This window comes from Orycteropus afer, unplaced genomic scaffold (assembly GCF_000298275.1).
Source record: "Orycteropus afer afer isolate SDZICR_OR568_19922 unplaced genomic scaffold, OryAfe1.0 scaffold00574, whole genome shotgun sequence".
In the NCBI taxonomy this organism is placed as follows: domain Eukaryota; kingdom Metazoa; phylum Chordata; class Mammalia; order Tubulidentata; family Orycteropodidae; genus Orycteropus; species Orycteropus afer.
Genome location: NW_006922161.1, coordinates 58,980 through 75,636, shown reverse-complemented (window position 1 = coordinate 75,636; position 16,657 = coordinate 58,980). Strand labels below are relative to the sequence as shown.

The 16,657-nt window shown below is 48.9% G+C and overlaps 1 protein-coding gene across 1 annotated transcript in view; it reads right to left on the bottom strand.

Moving 5' to 3' along the window:
- Positions 1-2,094, bottom strand: part of LOC103210131 (zinc finger protein 16) — a 15,485-nt gene extending 13,391 nt beyond the window's left edge. The window contains exon 1 of the mRNA XM_007956053.1: positions 1,908-2,094. Within this exon, the coding sequence (XP_007954244.1) occupies positions 1,908-2,094 (187 nt within the window). The remainder of the gene's footprint in view (positions 1-1,907) is intronic.
- Between the last annotated feature and the right edge of the window lie 14,563 nt (positions 2,095-16,657).

The following is a 16,657-nucleotide window of genomic DNA, read 5'->3' as shown; positions in this document are numbered from 1 at the left end:
GGTTGGGGTGAGGGTATACCAGTTCTGGCCAGAGCCACCATGGATGGAAACACCTTTACTGTGCCAGGAAACAAAAATGATTTGGGGGAGAATACTGGAAGATCCTGAGTCCACTGTTTGGAATTGTTCAATATGATGCAACTTTTCTCTGCACATAGGAGCTGTTAGGAAGAAACATACAAGCCTTCTTTTAAAAAGGAAATAGAAAATGAGAAACTCTTTTCCCTTTAAGAACAATCTTTAAAGTCATTGAAATTTGTGTTTAAAGACTAAGGAAAAGTCCTTGCTGCATCCCAAGACCCTGGCATGCAACTGGAAAAAAGGATGAGGGCTCTGTCAGTATTTTGATAGAAAACATTCACTAAGTACTTTATGGCCCCTGGCTTCCAGGTATGCAAAATGCTGTACAACGTAGGTTATTACGTTACCTCGTGAGGTTATGAAACCACACTTACGCAGTGTACGCACAGCTCTGACGTGTCTGTTGCCAAGGATGCAACAGTGACCTCATTTGGTGTCTCACCAAGGCCAGCTACCAAACACTCCCTGAGAAGCCCCCGTTGCTCAGGTGGATTCCACTTGCCTCTGTCTCCCCATCTGCTACAATAGCTTTTAAAACTTGAGCTATTAAGTCTGTTCTTTCTGGAACAAGGGTCCTGGCTCCCTTGCAGTGGCCTTCAGCTGTCTGGTTAATACCCAGCCTATGCTCAGGCTGGTAAGCAGGACCATCTCTGATGGCCACACGAGGGACCATCTTATGTCCCTCACCCTCCACCTGCCCAGTTCAGACTCTGCTATCTGTTTTGTTCAGCACCCCATCTCTGCTCTCAGCCCCACCTCCCTACTCCTCATGCACAATCTGAATTGGGGCCTGTCCGGATGTCCTGAGCCTATCATTAGCTCCCACTTAGCTAAGTGTGTTCTTGTAAAACAGTCGCTGGGTCTTGGTTAGCTCGTGCTGCTGTAACAGAAATACCACAAGTTGATGGCTTTAAAAATAGAAATTTATTCTCACAGTTTAGGGTGCTGGAAGTCCAAGTTCAGAGTGCCAGCTCTAGGAGAAGATTTCCGTTCTCTGTCTCTTGGTCCTAAGGAGGATCTCAGTGTAGGCACCCTGAGTCCAAAGGATGCATTCTGCTCCTGGCCCCTCATTCTTGGTGGTACCAGGTCCCCTCTCTGCCCACTTCTTTCTCACCTCTTGTAAGATAAAAGGTATTGTAGGCCACACCCCAGGGAAGCTCCTTTTACATGGGATTAGGGCTGTGATGGGACCAAGGGTGTTGCCACCCACCCCAATCTTAATTCTTTTATACCTGATGGGCTTATCCCATCACACTATGGGGTAGAATTCCACAGCTGCCACATTATATCATTACATAACTTGTAAACCACTGAGAATCACAGCCTAGCCAAGTGGACACAAAGTTTGGGGGGACACAATTCAATCCATGACACACTGGTAGATCCCAAAAAGGAAAGCCACTTATGTATAGCCATCCTGATGGCTGCTCAGAGGTAAGCTAGGGTGGGGTCTTTGGAAGGATGCCCCGGCAGAGTAAGAAGAGAATGGGAAGTGCAAATGCTGCTAGAGGAACAGGGCCAAGGCCTAGAGCCGGGCAGAGCACCAAGGGCAGGGGACTGTCACTGGCCTGGCTGACAGGCTATGTGGCAAAGTGAAGGATCCTGGCAGCTGTCACATTTGTACTCTCCTGTGTCAGGTGAGAAAAAGCTCAGGACACCAGAGGCCAGGCCAAGGTAACTTCCTCCCTGGCATCCAGCCTCGGGCCTCTGGGTCCATAAGGCACCCACCCCCACAGACAACACAGATGCCTGTGGGAGTGAGTGCAGAGTGATGGGAAGACTGGCTCCCCAGAACAAGGAGCCAGTGTGGGACCTGCTCCAGGTACCTGAATGGCGATGACGAGGGGGGACAGCTCCTGGCTCAGCGTCACTGCAGCAGAGGGGACTGAAGAGTGCAGATCCAGGGTGGGTCATGGCAGGAGTGCAGGCTTGGGCTGCAGGGGTTCCAGGGGACGGTCCTGGAGCCACTGGCTCCATCTCCACCTCCTCAGGGCGAGCTCGGGGGCTGGGCATGTCTGGGACCTGGAGACCAGTGGGACACACGTGAGCTGTGCAGAGGGTCCATCTTCCCAGACCATCCTCCAAGTGGGCAGGGGTCTCTTCCTCCTTCCCTGAAGCCTGTGACCTGAGGGAGGCCTGGAGCTGCTGGGTCTCAGGAGCCAGCTCTGTCTGCTCTGACTCTGGGGTGAGGAGGAGTGGCCCCCTCAGAGCCTGTGCCTGCTCCTCACCCTGCTTGTTTCTCATACTCACCAGGCCCCTCTATAAGGGAAGTGGTACCCGACGGGCTGCCCCACACTACAGGTGCTTGCAGTCACCATGGTGCCACCCTGCCAACCCCAGGAGTCAATTCCACGTTGCACCCTCCAGATGTCTGCACCATCTGGGCCCTCCTCTCACAGCACCAGCTGCACCCTCTCAGTCCAGGACTCCTCATCTCCCTCTTCATGTTGGCATCCAGGGTTCCCTTGTGCTACCGTATGGGCTTCCTGGATGATCTCATCTGGTCCGGAGGCATCAACACACCTTACCCTGAGAGAGCTCCCAAACTCAATTCTCCAGCCCTGACCACTTCCCTCGACAGGAGATGGGACACCACCACCTGTACACATGGTGGCCCTTTTCACGTACTAAGTTACTGACCCCTCCATCTCCTGCTGCCTTATTAAATGCACCAGGACCTGCATAGCAGCCACACTGGGAGTGGACTTGATGCCCCTAGCTCCTGACTCATAGCGCCCCATTGGCAGGTACCCAATCCCCCGTCCTGCTGTGTCCAAGTCACCTTATGACCACAACAAATGCCTCTCTGGGGTCCCTGCTGCCTCTCCCTGGTAGTCACCCCTCAGTCACAGTGAGAGGTGTCATCTATCAGACCCTACACTCCTCCAAATCCCCATTCTCCTTCTCTCTGCACCCTGCATAATCCTGTTTCTTCAGCAAGTCAAGCTCTTTCCCGCCTCGGGCCCTCCCCCCCAGGCTCCACTTCAATCAGACTCTGGTCAGACACTCTTTCTGGAGGGTGTATCATTGCAAGAGGTGCTGTGAGATGGAAATCCCATTCATCTTTCTTATTCCCATGGCTTGAGGACATGCTCAGTGTTTCCTGCAGTGAGGAGTGAGGTAAGAAGCCTGGAGTCATCCTGAGAGGGCTCTAGGGGACAAGACAGGCCTGACAGGCTAAGGGCAGAGCAACAACAGGAGCTCGTGGGACCTCCCAGGTCCTGGGGAATTCAGAGGCCAGAGTCTGCCAGCCTCAGGACTGGACTTGTCTCCTTGGGCAGGCACTTTTCCAGTTCCTACTATGTGCCAGGACTGTTGGGGGTGAGGGAACACAGTAGTGACAATGTCCTCAGGGGCTCCAGTTGGTGGGGAGACTCCAAGACAGTGGGAGGCCAGTGTGGATGGAGAAAGGAGGGAGTGGGTAAAGCCAAAGGGCTGTAAATCAGGTCCCATGGGCCTTAACCATGAGGTAGAGGTGCTGACGGTGGGAGGTGCTCCCACCACCTTGCCCTCTGTTAGGGCACACCCTGTCCTGATACAGTGTCCTCTACCAAGGGGCTCCGCACGTCTTCTGTGACTTTTCTGGTGGTGAAAGGGAGGCTCACAGATAGGAGCAGGGTCTCCTGGTCCTTTCTGCCTCGCCAGCAGCCTCACCTGGGAGGAAGACATTTAGCTCACTCTGGATGAAGATAAAGTTGAGGGGTGCTATCAGGAGGAGGTTGCAGTGTCACTTGCTGAGAGTGAGGATGTGGCCAGGGGACCTGGATGGAGTTAAGGTGTGGCTTCTCTGCAAAAGAGTGGCCAGAAGACAGTACAGGGAATCAAGGTGACAGTGGTTGTTACCCACTGGACCCAGGCTGCTCACAGACTGCAGTGGGGTTAGGTGGGGCTGCTAGGCCGAGATCAGGAAAAGCCCAGCACTCGTAATCTCAGAAGTCAGAGGACAATTAAGGGGACAGAGGTGGTGAGACAAGGTGAGGATGACACTGGAGTCCCCATGTGTAAGAGGGACCAGCCCAGAGGAGTTGGCTTTGGCCAAACCTGGAGGGATTCCTGGGCAGAGAAGCAAGATGGGTGGAAATATGGACAGGGATCAGACACAAGGCGCCCATCCACATGGCAGCTGAGAGGATCAGACGTGAGGTGCCCATCCACATGGCAGCAGAGCACAGGAGGCGAGTGCTGACTCTGGGACCCATGAGACTGCATCTACTCACCACGACAATGCATACTTTCCACTTTCCTTCATCCAAAGGTGAAGCATTCAGTTGCTAACCAAAAGGTGGGCAGTTTGAAGACACCAGGGTTTCGCGGGAGAAAGCAGCAGCAGTCTGCTTCCCTAAAGAGGTAGTCTTGGAAACCCACGTCAGTTCTACTCTGCCCTATAGGGTCACTTGAGTCAGAATAGACTCAGTGGCAGTGAGTTTGTTTTTGGTCACCCAAGGGGAACGCGATCATTGCAATATTTACTCAATTAATTTTATTTAAAAATACTTCAAACTACCATGATTGTTACCAAATGGGGCAGAGTCACACTGCTCAATATTCAAAAATTTAAAAATATGTATATTTGGTGAAAAATCTGCTACCCTTTCTTCCACTACTTGGTTCTCTTCAGTTTCCAGTGTACTGGTGTAGAGTATTATAGGCTTATACATGCTAATACGTGATTTCTTTGCCATTTTAGCATATAACAGTAAATTATGCTTGTTTTACACCGATTTTCATTGCATGCGGGATCTTGCTCACCAGGACACTGGGAATGGGTCTGTGGCGAGCAGAGTGCCCCCAGCCCCGTGACTACATCTTAATCCCCAGAACCTGGAGCATGTTAGATACACAGTACAAGGCAAGCACAGAGAGTGCAAACTACGGACCCGAATCATCCAGGTGGACCCCATCCAACAGCAGCAGCCCTTAAAAGCTGAAGTGACGGGGCAAGAGATGCAGTAGAGAAAAAATCGCAGATTTCAAGCCTGACAAAGATTCTACGCCCCTTGTTGGCTCCGAGTTGTACTCTGGCCACGACCCGAGATAAATCTCCAGTGGTTGCTACGGGTGGTTCTGGCTAACAGCCAACAAGAAAACCGGGACCTCAGTCCTACAACCGCCAAGGAGCTGGATTCAGCCAACAACTGGCATAAGCTTTGCAGCAGATTCTCCTGGCAAAGGGCTCAGCCTGGTGATGAGCAAACGGAAACGGCCAGCAGCCACCCGCCCATCGCAGGCATCCACTGAAGGAGCCCTACTTCCTGGGGGAGAGCAGGCCCCCTTCTCCACCCAGAGGAAGAACCCACCATCGACGGACCCTCCCGGGCAGGGCACTTGGTGCTCCGCGCGTCCCCCGTTTCTCCCCCGCGCTGTGCAGTCCAGGAGTTCGCAGCCAGCAGCTGCACCCCCTTTTCCACCCCAATTCCCCTCGCGCCCGGGAGCACCGTTCAGTAGCACACCTGCCCTGTCGCGCTGCCCGTGCTCCTGCGGCGGCCTCGCCAGGCGGTCGACGCCACGGGCCTCCAGACAGGGCCCCGGGGCGCTGCAACGTCCCGCCCGGCCTCCCGCGCGACATGCCACCGGAGCACCCCGGCCGCGGAAGGCGCCTCAGGAGGCCAAGACCCCCCCTCTCCAACTAGAAGCGCCCGCCCCGCCCCCGGGAGCTCCCACAAGGCCCCGCGCGGCTCTGACCCCGCCCAGGTCGGCGCCCGTCCACCCGCCATGCGACAGCGCCCCCGCCTCGGCCGGCACCGCGGAGACTGCGCGGCCAAGCGCACGCTCAGTCAAAACTGTAGGAGCTTCGCTTGCGTGAACTCACCTCCCTTGGGGGGACTTCCCGGGCAAGGCCGCGGGGCCGTGGTGCCAGAGCCTCTTGGCCGCGGGGGACGCTTGAGCCCTGGAAGTCCCGCCCCGACTTCCGGCCCGTGGCCTGGCGCAGTCGCTCTAGGCGTCTGGGGGCAGGTGCGAGTTTGTGATTCGGCCCATGTAGCCCAAAGCTCCCTTGGCCCGGCCAACCTGCGCGGCGGTTACTGGTAGTCCGCTCTCCAAGCAAGGTGGCAATGAAATAAAAAGAATGTACTTAAAATAGAAGGAGAACTAGATAGAAATACCGTACTAGTGGGGGACTTTGCTATGAGATGAGTCGGGGCCGACTCGACGGCACATAACAACAACAACAACAACAACAACAACAGTGGGGGACTTTGGGAGCTCTGGTACCATAGTGCCTAAGGCATTTGACTGCTAACCAGAAGGCTGGCGGTTCAAACCCACCAGCCACTCCTCGGAAGGAAGGTTGGGCAATCTACTTCCGTAGTGATACTGCCTGGGAAACCCAAGGAGGGGTCGCTGTGAGTCGGTTGACTCCAGGTAACAACAACAGTGGGGGACTTTCATACACAGAGCAGATGTAACTTCACAAAAACATAAGACATACATGTCTACACACCTGGATATTCTTTAATAAAATTAGAAATTCATAATAAAAAGCTGAGAAAAAACGTAACTAGTGGAATCTAAGAAACACTCCAGATTACTTTTGAATCAAAACCGACATTACACAGAAAACTACAGAATATTTATAAAGCAATGAAGACTTCATTCTCAAACCTACGGGACCCTAGAAAGCTGGACTCAGAGAAAAAGATACAGCCATAATACTTTTTTGTTACTAAGACAAAAGTATTTAAGAAGTTAGGAAAGGGACCAATAGCATTGCTCTGCACCAGCAATAACCAGATAATATAACAAACTATAAAATGTTCCCCACAACAGCTACAAAAACTATAAACTATTGGAGAATTCCACCACTCCTCTCTCAGTTTGTCATACTGTGGTGGCCTGCATGTTACTGTGAGGCTGGAAGCCATGCCACCGGTGTTTCAAACACAAGCAGGGTTACCCATGGTGGACAGGTTTCAGTGGAGTTGCCAGACTAAGATAGACTGGGAAGAAGGACAGGGCCATCCACTTCTGAAAAAAGCTTGTCACTCAAAACCTTATGAACAGTAGTGAAATACTGTCTGATACAGTGCCAGAAGATGCGACACTGAGCAAAGAAGAATGAAGAAAACCAAAGATGCATGGAAAGTAGTACTCCAAGGGGCTGGTGGACTATTTGAACCTCAGCCTATATGACCATGAGACCAGAAAAACTAGATAGTCCCCAGCTACCACTGTCAACCACTTGGAAAGGGATCAGTGCTGGAGGTCCTGGATAGAGTAGGAGAACAATATGGAACAAAACTCAAGTTCATATAAAAAGACCAGATTTACTGGTCTGATAGAGCCTGGTGAGACCCTTGAGTTGCCCTTCAGGTCTAGAATTGAACTCACTCCCATGGCTTCCATCCAAACAACAGACAGGCATATGGGCTGAACATTTACATCAGGTATATACACTCCCTAGAATGATCAATCATGACAGAACCGAAGGGCAGTATTAGCAACGGGAGATACCTTAGGTATGCATAGGAAAAGAGGAGGCAAGGAGGAAGTAAGTACATGGAGGAGTGGGAAGAAAGCTGTTACATTGTGGGGAATTGCAGTCAATGTCATGAAACAAAATGTGTATGAACTGCTGTATGGAAAATGAATTTGCTTTATAAACTTCCACCTAAATCACAAAAAAAACTTAAAAAACAAAATAGAAAAAAAGATGAGCCTCTCAGGTTGGAAGGCACTCAAAATACAACTGGGGAAGAGCTGCCTGAATGATGTAGAGTTGACCTTAATGACGTAGATTGAGTAAAGCTTTCTGAACCTTCATTTGTTCATGTGGCATGGCTCAAAATGGGTAGAAACACCTGCAAACATCCATTCAAATGCACCAGTCACTCCTCAGAAGGAAGATTGGGCAATCTACTTCTGTAGAGATACTGCCCTGGAAATCCAAGGAGGGGTTGTTATGAGTTGGAGACAACTCAACAACAGCAGTGACTTTTTTTTTTTTTTGGCCCAAATTGGCACAGTTATCTTTTGTTCCAATCCTTCAATGATCTTTTTGCCATTTGCATCTGTCATGGGATAAGCAAAGCCCAGTCCAGAGTAAGTATCTTTTTCTGTGAGGACCCATTCAGAGCCACCTGGAGCCACTGCTGTCACTAGTCCTATATAATCAACTTTCCAGCTGAGTGCAGGGCCTTCTCCCGGGGAACCTGCCCCATAGTCACCTGTAACCTCTGTCTTTCTTGCTGACAGACAGAGCAATCCTTATTGGCATTTTGTGCATCAGAGGGTCCAAAAGGGATGCATCTAGATTCAGCCCATCTCTGCATTGCTATACCACCCCCATGTCCACTCTTTTCATGGAAGTGAGCGTACCAACATGTCCACTTGCTGATTCCAATCACCTTCCAATCCAAGAAGGGATTCTTCTGATGGGCATAACATGTCCTACTCTAATATGCCCTGTGAATTCCCAGAGTGCTTTCCATAGGTCCATGCCCCACACAAGTGTCCCCTTAGTAGTCCAATATCCCATCAACCATTTGCCTGGCCATACAGCCAGGCCATTGGCCACTGCCCGTGAATCAGTAAAAATCCGAACATATGAGCTCCCACCATTGCCCAATTCTTCCATGACAGCTAGGAAGACAGCATGCAGTTCAGCTCATTGAGCTGACCTGTTCTTACCTTCCTTAATCAGGGTCTTCCTAGCTGCTGGTCATAATGCAGCAGCTTTCCATATCAATTGTTGCCCATGTGCCCTGGAGCTGCCAGCTGTGAACCAAGTGACCTTCTGCTGATCTGCAGAAAGCTTTTCACAGGACACTGTCCATGTGGCAATGGGTCTGGCAGCTCCTCAGGTGGTTCCAGGGTACAACCTATGGGAAAGGAGGCTACCTGCTCACAGATATGGTGGGTGCCTCCCTGCATCCCTCCAGCCCCTTGTTCTTGTATGAACCATTTCCATTTTATTAGGGAACTATTTTGGGCATCACCTTCCTTACTAGAATGTTTCTCCGACATCACCCAAGACAATATGGGTATTTCAGGGCTCATGATGATTTTATGTCCTTCTGTCATTGAACCAGTCTCAATCAATGCCCAATAGCAGGTGAGTAACTGCCTTTCGAATGGCGTGTATCGTGCTGCAGCATCTGGAAACTGTCTAGTCCAGAATTCCAGTGGTCATCACAGGGTGGTGCTCTCAGGTGTTTGCCTTAAGCTCCAGTCTGCATAAGCATGTGTAGCAGATACCTCCAAAGTCAGGTCTGAATGGGGATCTTAAGGGCCTAAAGGCAAGGACAGTGAGACTGCTTTCTGTATTTCAGACATAGACTGCTGCTGTTTGGGCCCCCGTTATTCAAATGCAGTTTTCTTCTGAGTGGCCTTATGGATGGGAGCCAGCAATATTCCTAGAATATGGAATATGTGTTATCCAAAATCCAAATAACTAATTAAACACTAGGCTTCCTTCTTAGTCTTGGGGATAGGTAGTGACAACAACTTATTCTTGGTTGCTTGTGGAATGTCACGGGTGGGTCCCGTGCAAGTTATTCCCAAGAATTTCACCATCTGGGCAGGGCCCTGGGTTTTTTTCTGGATGTATTAACCAGCCTCTATTGGTCATGTGGGCCATCACTGTTTTCAAATCTGCTCTAGCCTATTCTTCTGGGCTTGATATTAACCTAATATCATCAATGTAATGTATCACCATACTTGAAATTTGAATCAAGTCCAAGTCTCTTTTAACCAAGACATCACAGTAAGCTGGTGAATTTAAATAAGCCTGTGATAAGACACTGGAAGTATATATATGTGTATGTGTTTGTGTATTTGTTCATGTTTTACACTTAAATGGTATATTATATGTATTCTTTTGCAAACTCTTTTTTACTCAACATTTTTGAGATTTCTCCCTATTGAAAAATATGAATACGCTCATTTTTTTTGCCATCTTTTTTGGAGCAAGTTTGAATTCTGTTTGCCATATTTAGCAATATACTTATTTTCACTCTGTTTCTGGTAAATTTTATTGAAGTATAACATTTGTATGGAAAAGTACACATATAAAAACAACTCAACTTAATGAATCATCACCAGATGAGCACACCCATGGAACCAGAGCTCCAGAAACTTCTCATGCCTAACCCCAGTCACCACTTCAGCCTCTGAGGTTAAGTACTACCCTAAATTCTAACACATGAATTCATTGTGTCCATTTTTACACTTTATACAAAGGAATCACGACTGTGGTATGCAATGTTCACAGCAGTATGATTTGTAATAGCCTAAAACTGGAAACAGTGCAAGTGTCCATGTTCTGGTTACCTAGTGCCGCTTTGACAAGAATATACCACCAATGGGATAGCTTTAACAAATAGGAGTTTATTCTCTTACAGTTTGGAGGCTTTAAGTCCAAGTTCAAAGTGCCAGGTTCTAGGGGCTGGATGAAAGCTTCTCAACCTTGGGCTTCAGCTCCTCCTGCTCCCAGCCCACTGGAGCTAGAGGCTTTTCTTCACTCAGACAGCTACTAGCTGCTGAGACTGACAAGCCCAAGGCTGACAAGTAAAAAGGCACAGTCCCGATGTTACCAAACCACACGACAGGCCATTAATTCAAGTCTATTGAAATTCCCAAGGTCAGTAGAGCGTGGCAGGCTGCTGAACAATGACATGGCTACATGCAGGGTTTAAGCATGCCATAAGCTAGAGACCATTCCCAAAGCTGCTGCTTATATATGGGAAGCAGACCACATACCCAAAGGCAGCTACTCAGCTGCTCACAGTAGATTCCACCATGGAGTGGATTACCAGTCTCATCATGGAGAATACTACATCCAGCTGCCCAGCCACTCAACCAGACCTAGGTAAGTTGACACACAAACTTAACCACCTCAGTCCACTTACCATAAATACTGCCACACTGGCATGTTACCCTGCAAGAAACATGAATGAAACATCACTACATGCAAAGACATGGGTAAATCTCACAGATATGATATTGCGCTAAAGAAGCCAGAGACCTAGGTGTCACCAGGGACCTGACCGGTCTTTCTGCTTCTGGCAATGCTGCTGTTTGTGTACAGGAGTGCCTGACATATGGTGAATGTTCATACATACTGGCTAGATGGGCATGTGAATGAAGCATGGTTTGGAGATCAGGGAGAGGTCTGGGCTAGTGAGATGAGTCTGGGCACTAACAGTGTAGAGATGGCACTTAAAACTGTGGGCAAGTGTGAGCTCCTTCAGTGACATGGTGCAGAGAAAGGAGAAATTTAAAACCCTAGGTGTACCACAATCTGGGGGAGGCAGAAAAAGGGAAACCCCAGAAGGCAACGATAAAGGAAAGGCAGAGAGGAAAGAAACCAGAGGAGATGTCTAGGGAGCAGAGGTTCAGAGTCAGATGTAAGCAAAGAGGCAACACCATCTGTTGGAGGGATTTTATATCAATTTCCTCAGTGTCCAAATAATCAAAGGACCTTCCAGAAGAAGAGGTAAGAGAATGGAGGAAAGGCAACATTCAAAGGGGTAATGGCAAAGAATTTTCAGAACTGAGGACAGACATGAATTTTCAGCTTCAAGAAATGCCTTCAGTCCCAAGCAAAATAAAAACACCAACAAATCCATATGTAAGCATACGCCTGTGAAAGAGTAGACAAACAGGTCAAGGAGAAACACTTTAAAAGCAGTAAGAGAGTAAAATCAGTAAAACTGTCATCAGTGACACAAAGTCAGAAAACAAAGAGCATCTTCAAAGTACGAGAAAAAAAATGTGACCCTACAATTCTCTGCAGCGAAACTCTCATTCAAGGCATAAATAAGGGAGTTTTAGTTAAGATGACTCGGAAGGAAGATGGGGCAATCTACTTCCGTAGTGATACTGCCTCGGAAACCCAAGGAGGGGTCGCTATGAGTTGGGTCCGACTTGACGGCACATAACAACAACAACAAGTTAAGATGAATGAATTTGCTACTTGTAGACCCCCACTGAAGGCACTATCAAAGAATGTATTGTACTTGGAAGGAAACGCTGACAGAAGAAGGTAACATTAATAAAAAAAAAAGGTCTTAAGGAAACAAAATCATAAACATGCAAGTAGATCTAAATAAACACTGGTAGTGAAACAACTGAAATAACAAGAACAATAAAATTGGGGGATTAACATGTGGTATATTGTAAAGCCCCTCACCCCTACCTAGCTGCTAATGGACATAAAGTATGTGTTTTAGGGGAGATGCTTGTTCTCTGAAGAAACCCAGTGGAGAAAAGGAGGAAGGGCTGTTCTCTGGCACCTATACATCTAGAGTAACCCGAACAGGGGCCATAAATTATATTTCTGCCTACTGGGGGCCTTCTACTTTATCATTACCTTTTACCTTTTATTGTGGTTGTTAGGTGTTGTTACCCCCCCCTTTACTGCCCTTCTCCTATCTGTATATGCTATTTGGCACATAGACATGGCTGTCCAATCAGTATTTAATTCTGGGAGAGAGTAATTTAGGCTTTCTCCTCCCAAGTTGTGAACTAGGGTGCTTAGATGCCATCCAACCCTGTGGACAGGAGCCTAATTTCAGGGACCCTGAGATGATGCATGCTGTTCTATTAACCCCTCTCCTGTTTATTCTGTAAGCAATAAATGCCTGTTGATCACACCATTAAAAGTATCTGGTCTGTGCTTTGCTTCAAGTGGTCCTTCGTGAAGAACTTGTGAGTAAAGAGACACTGCAGATGGTCAAAAACATCTGAGATACCCAACAATAACCATATACAGGAGTATGGGAGGGTCGGACCATTTCACACGTACGGCACCGGCAGAATGGGGAATTCTAATAATGGGCAGCTTGTGACCAGAAGCCATCAAGTCCTGTACTCAGTGCAACCAGGCTGCAGAGCAGTTCTCATCACGAGCCGACTGGAAGCGCATTGCCAACAGTGCAGCACCTTCAATGCAGCAAACATCAGAGAAACTCTTGCACAAGGGAGGCTGGCACCTTCAACTGTGCTTTAATGGAAGAACAGATGGACTGTTGAGTACAGTAATAAAAACAATAGAGCAGTTAACAGTGGGTACAACTGAGCTACCCAAATCAACATAGAGAAATTTTAAAAACACTGTTGTGTAAATGAAGTTACAAAATGATATAGAAAATATCATGTTTGAAGTTTAAAAACATGCAAAGCAAGAGTATACATTGCTTACAGGTCTGTAAAAAATGTATAAAAAATGGATCATCTATTACAAGACGGTGGTTCACTGGGGGAGGAGTGAAGGGGGAAATGGTCCTCCCAAAAGGTATTAAGAGGGGGCGGGGCTTCAAAGATATTTTCTTTATTAAAAAAGAGCAAAAGATTTGGCAAATATGTCTAAAAGTTAAAGCTGGTTAATACTCGGTGGAGGATGCCAGATGGCTGCATATACCATCTGTAGGTTCTGTATTTCAAACACATACACTCAGGTCTCAGCACTAGACCATCAGGGTTTGAGCACTAGTTCTTTCCCTTGTATCTCTGGGACCCTGCTGGCCTCAGTTTCCTCATCTGCCAAACAAAGATTGTAGTCGTTACCGGTGTTGTAAGGCTCAGCTAGATGACCCTTGTGGAGGGCCTCCCGCCTTGTGAACTCTCGGGGCACAGTGTATGTCATGATTTCTAGAAAGCTCTCTGCAGAAACACTCCTACAAATGTACTTGTGATGGCAAAGAACCAGAGACAACCCCACTGATCAGTGCAGTGCAGTGCACTGCTTAAATGGCCCTTCTAGCCATCATCCTCCATTTTGTGATGCATTGTAAATCCTAGTCTCTAGGCCTGTTTAGGGTGAGAATGTACCCTGAGCCCCGCCTTGCTGAAAGGTGTGACTCATGTCACCACCCTTAGTTTCCTTGAGGATATATATATGAATGTTCTGGGAAAGTTCTCTCTCTTGCTCCGGTCCTGCATTTGGTTCATCATCATCTCACCCCTGCATCTGAGGCAGGTGCTAGTCTTCTGACCCACGGATTTGGGTTCATCAGCCTTTGCAACCACCAGTGGGGAGAATTCTCCACACCTACTCACAGACTTGGGACTTGCCAGCCTCCACCACATAAGTCATTTCCTTGGCAGTTTGTGAGTTCTGTGAGACATTATGGTGAAATACAGTGCCTAAAGTATTTGACTGTTAGCCAGAAGGTTGGTGGTTCAAACCCATCACCTGCTCCATGGAAGGAAGATGGGGCAATCCACTGATTTACAGCCTTGGAAACCCACCGAGGATTGCTATGAGTTGGTTACAGTGGCTCTTTTTTTTTTTTTTCATCAAAGATATGAGGGAGAGTACTGAGGGAAGGAGGAGGAGTTAATGTCAGAGATGATGGAGTGGCACAGCAATTCGGAAAAGTTTGACATTTGGGACATCTTCAACTTCCACCTCATAGGGACTGGACTTGTGCTGATCCTTCTAAAAGAAATTATTCGAGCAGCCATCAATGGTCCAAGTGCATTCCTGGCATTCTCTTCATCAGTTAAAAAGAATGACGCAACTCTATGTACTGATGTGGAAAGATGTCGATGATATACTCAGTGGAAAACGCATGCTGCAAATCAGCATGTTTACTGTGAACCTATTTTTGTGCCAAAAAACAAGGATAATCTGGTGAATGGATTAGAGAAGTTTAAAAGCTGTTATCAGACTCCTGACAGCTGTCTCTCTGAGCAGAATCACAAGAGAACTTTGATTTACTGGTTTATATTTATGAACTATGTTAATTTTGTATAAAAAAATCAGCATCACAACAAACAAAAAAAACAAAACACAAACCACTGCTCCCTCACGTACTTACCAACGACTGAGAAAGCGCCAACATGTAGATCCTTGAGTTCTCCTACCATGGAGTTTAGTAACTTTCTGACTGATAATCTATCAATCTGGGAGCTCTGGTAGCATAGTGCCTAAGGCACTTGACTGCTAACCAGAAGGCTGGTGGTTCAAACCTACCAGCCACTCCTCGGAAGGAAGATGGGGCAATCTACTTCCATAATGATACTGCCTCGGAAACCCAAGGAGGGGTCACTATGAGTCGGGTCGACAGTACTTAACAACAACAATCTACCAATCTAACCCTCACCCCTGGCCCCACCCCTCCGTTTCATTTTGTGCTGCCCAGCCCCCACTCTCCTCCCTTCCTTTTCTCCTAGACAGCTATTTCAAGCTTCGTTCTTTCTCTTCAACCGTACAGTTGCGGACGACCTCCCTTAATACGGAAGGCATTCGCAGAGAATCTGCACAGGCTCCCCCCAGTGACAGCTGCTCTTACGAGCTTCCCTTCCGACTTCCCGCACTCGACACGCCCACCAGGAGGGTTTCTAGGAGGCGGCCCAATCAACGGCGTCCAATGGAGAGCGTGGTCAGGTCCGATGACTGCCAGGGGGCTGGTCGGCGAGAACTGAACGGCCAGTTGGGGGAAGGTGACGGGGAGCCCGCCTCCAGAAAACGACTAGCCTTTCTTTTTGGCTTGTTGCCTTCGTGTAGCTGATTCATTCGCTCAAACCTGGTCAACTCCTCGTGTACGTGTAGCCCTTTCCCTTCCTCATCTCGGTCCTTGGACAGCCTCGCGCTTTTCCTCCTCTCCTTCTCGAGCTGGGCTCCGGGGCTTAGTGTCCGCTGTCAACCAGGCCCGCCGCATTCCGAACGCAGCGAGGGGACGCCCTACACCTACCGCCTGGGGAGGTAGGGGCGACCACAATCACCGCTCTGACGCCGCAGTTCCCGGTTTCCCCGGAGTGTTTTACGCTCCTTTGCCTCTTATTCCTTCACGGCCTCCAGACGACAGGGCTGCCACTGTTCTTTCTCCACCGCAGCACTCCAAGCGAAGCAAGCGCCTAGTCCATTGCCCTGAAAAAACATGGCCCCGAGGTCCCTTCCGGCGCGGCGCGTGAGTCGGCCAGCTCAACGAGAGCCCCAGGCAGCGCCGGAAGTGCGGCGCAGCAGTGCCCCGATTTGAAACCGGTCGTAGTTCGGGTTGGGCCCGGGGCCCTAGTTCCGGCTGTTCTTCCCCGGTTCTGCGCGAGAAGGGTCCGGGCAGGTCGGCCTAGAGGGCACTTGGGCGGAGTGAGGGCACGGAGTGCTGGGAAGATGGGGCCGGGGAGTAGGGGAGCAGCAGGCCCGGGCAGGAGGCAGCGCGGGCACCGCAAAGTCGAGGACTGGAGTTTGGCTTTGGGCTTTAAGGACGGCTAGAACCGAGGAACCACTGCTGGTCGCCGACATCATGGTCGAGTTGGAGGAGGCGGAGAGACCCGCACACTTGGCTGTAGCGGTTTGACTTGAGGAGGGCGGAACAGGGTGCATTTGTCACACAGGCACAGGTACTACTAAGACTTCGGTCCTGAGTAGGCCCTGGTCTCCCTTTCTCTGCAGCGGTCTGTCCTTTCCATAACCCCTGCGGGCTCTGTAAGTACTTCCGTGGGCGCCTTTTCAAACCTTCCCAAACAGGTTGCAACAACACAGAAAACAACCAGACTCAATATGTATAAATATCTCTTGTTAGGCCGGAGTAAACTCAATCAAGGATTTACTGCCTTGGAAACCCAGTGGGGGTCACTATGAGTTGGAATCACTCAATGACAATGAATTTGGTTTTTTTCTTTTTTGGTCCATTTT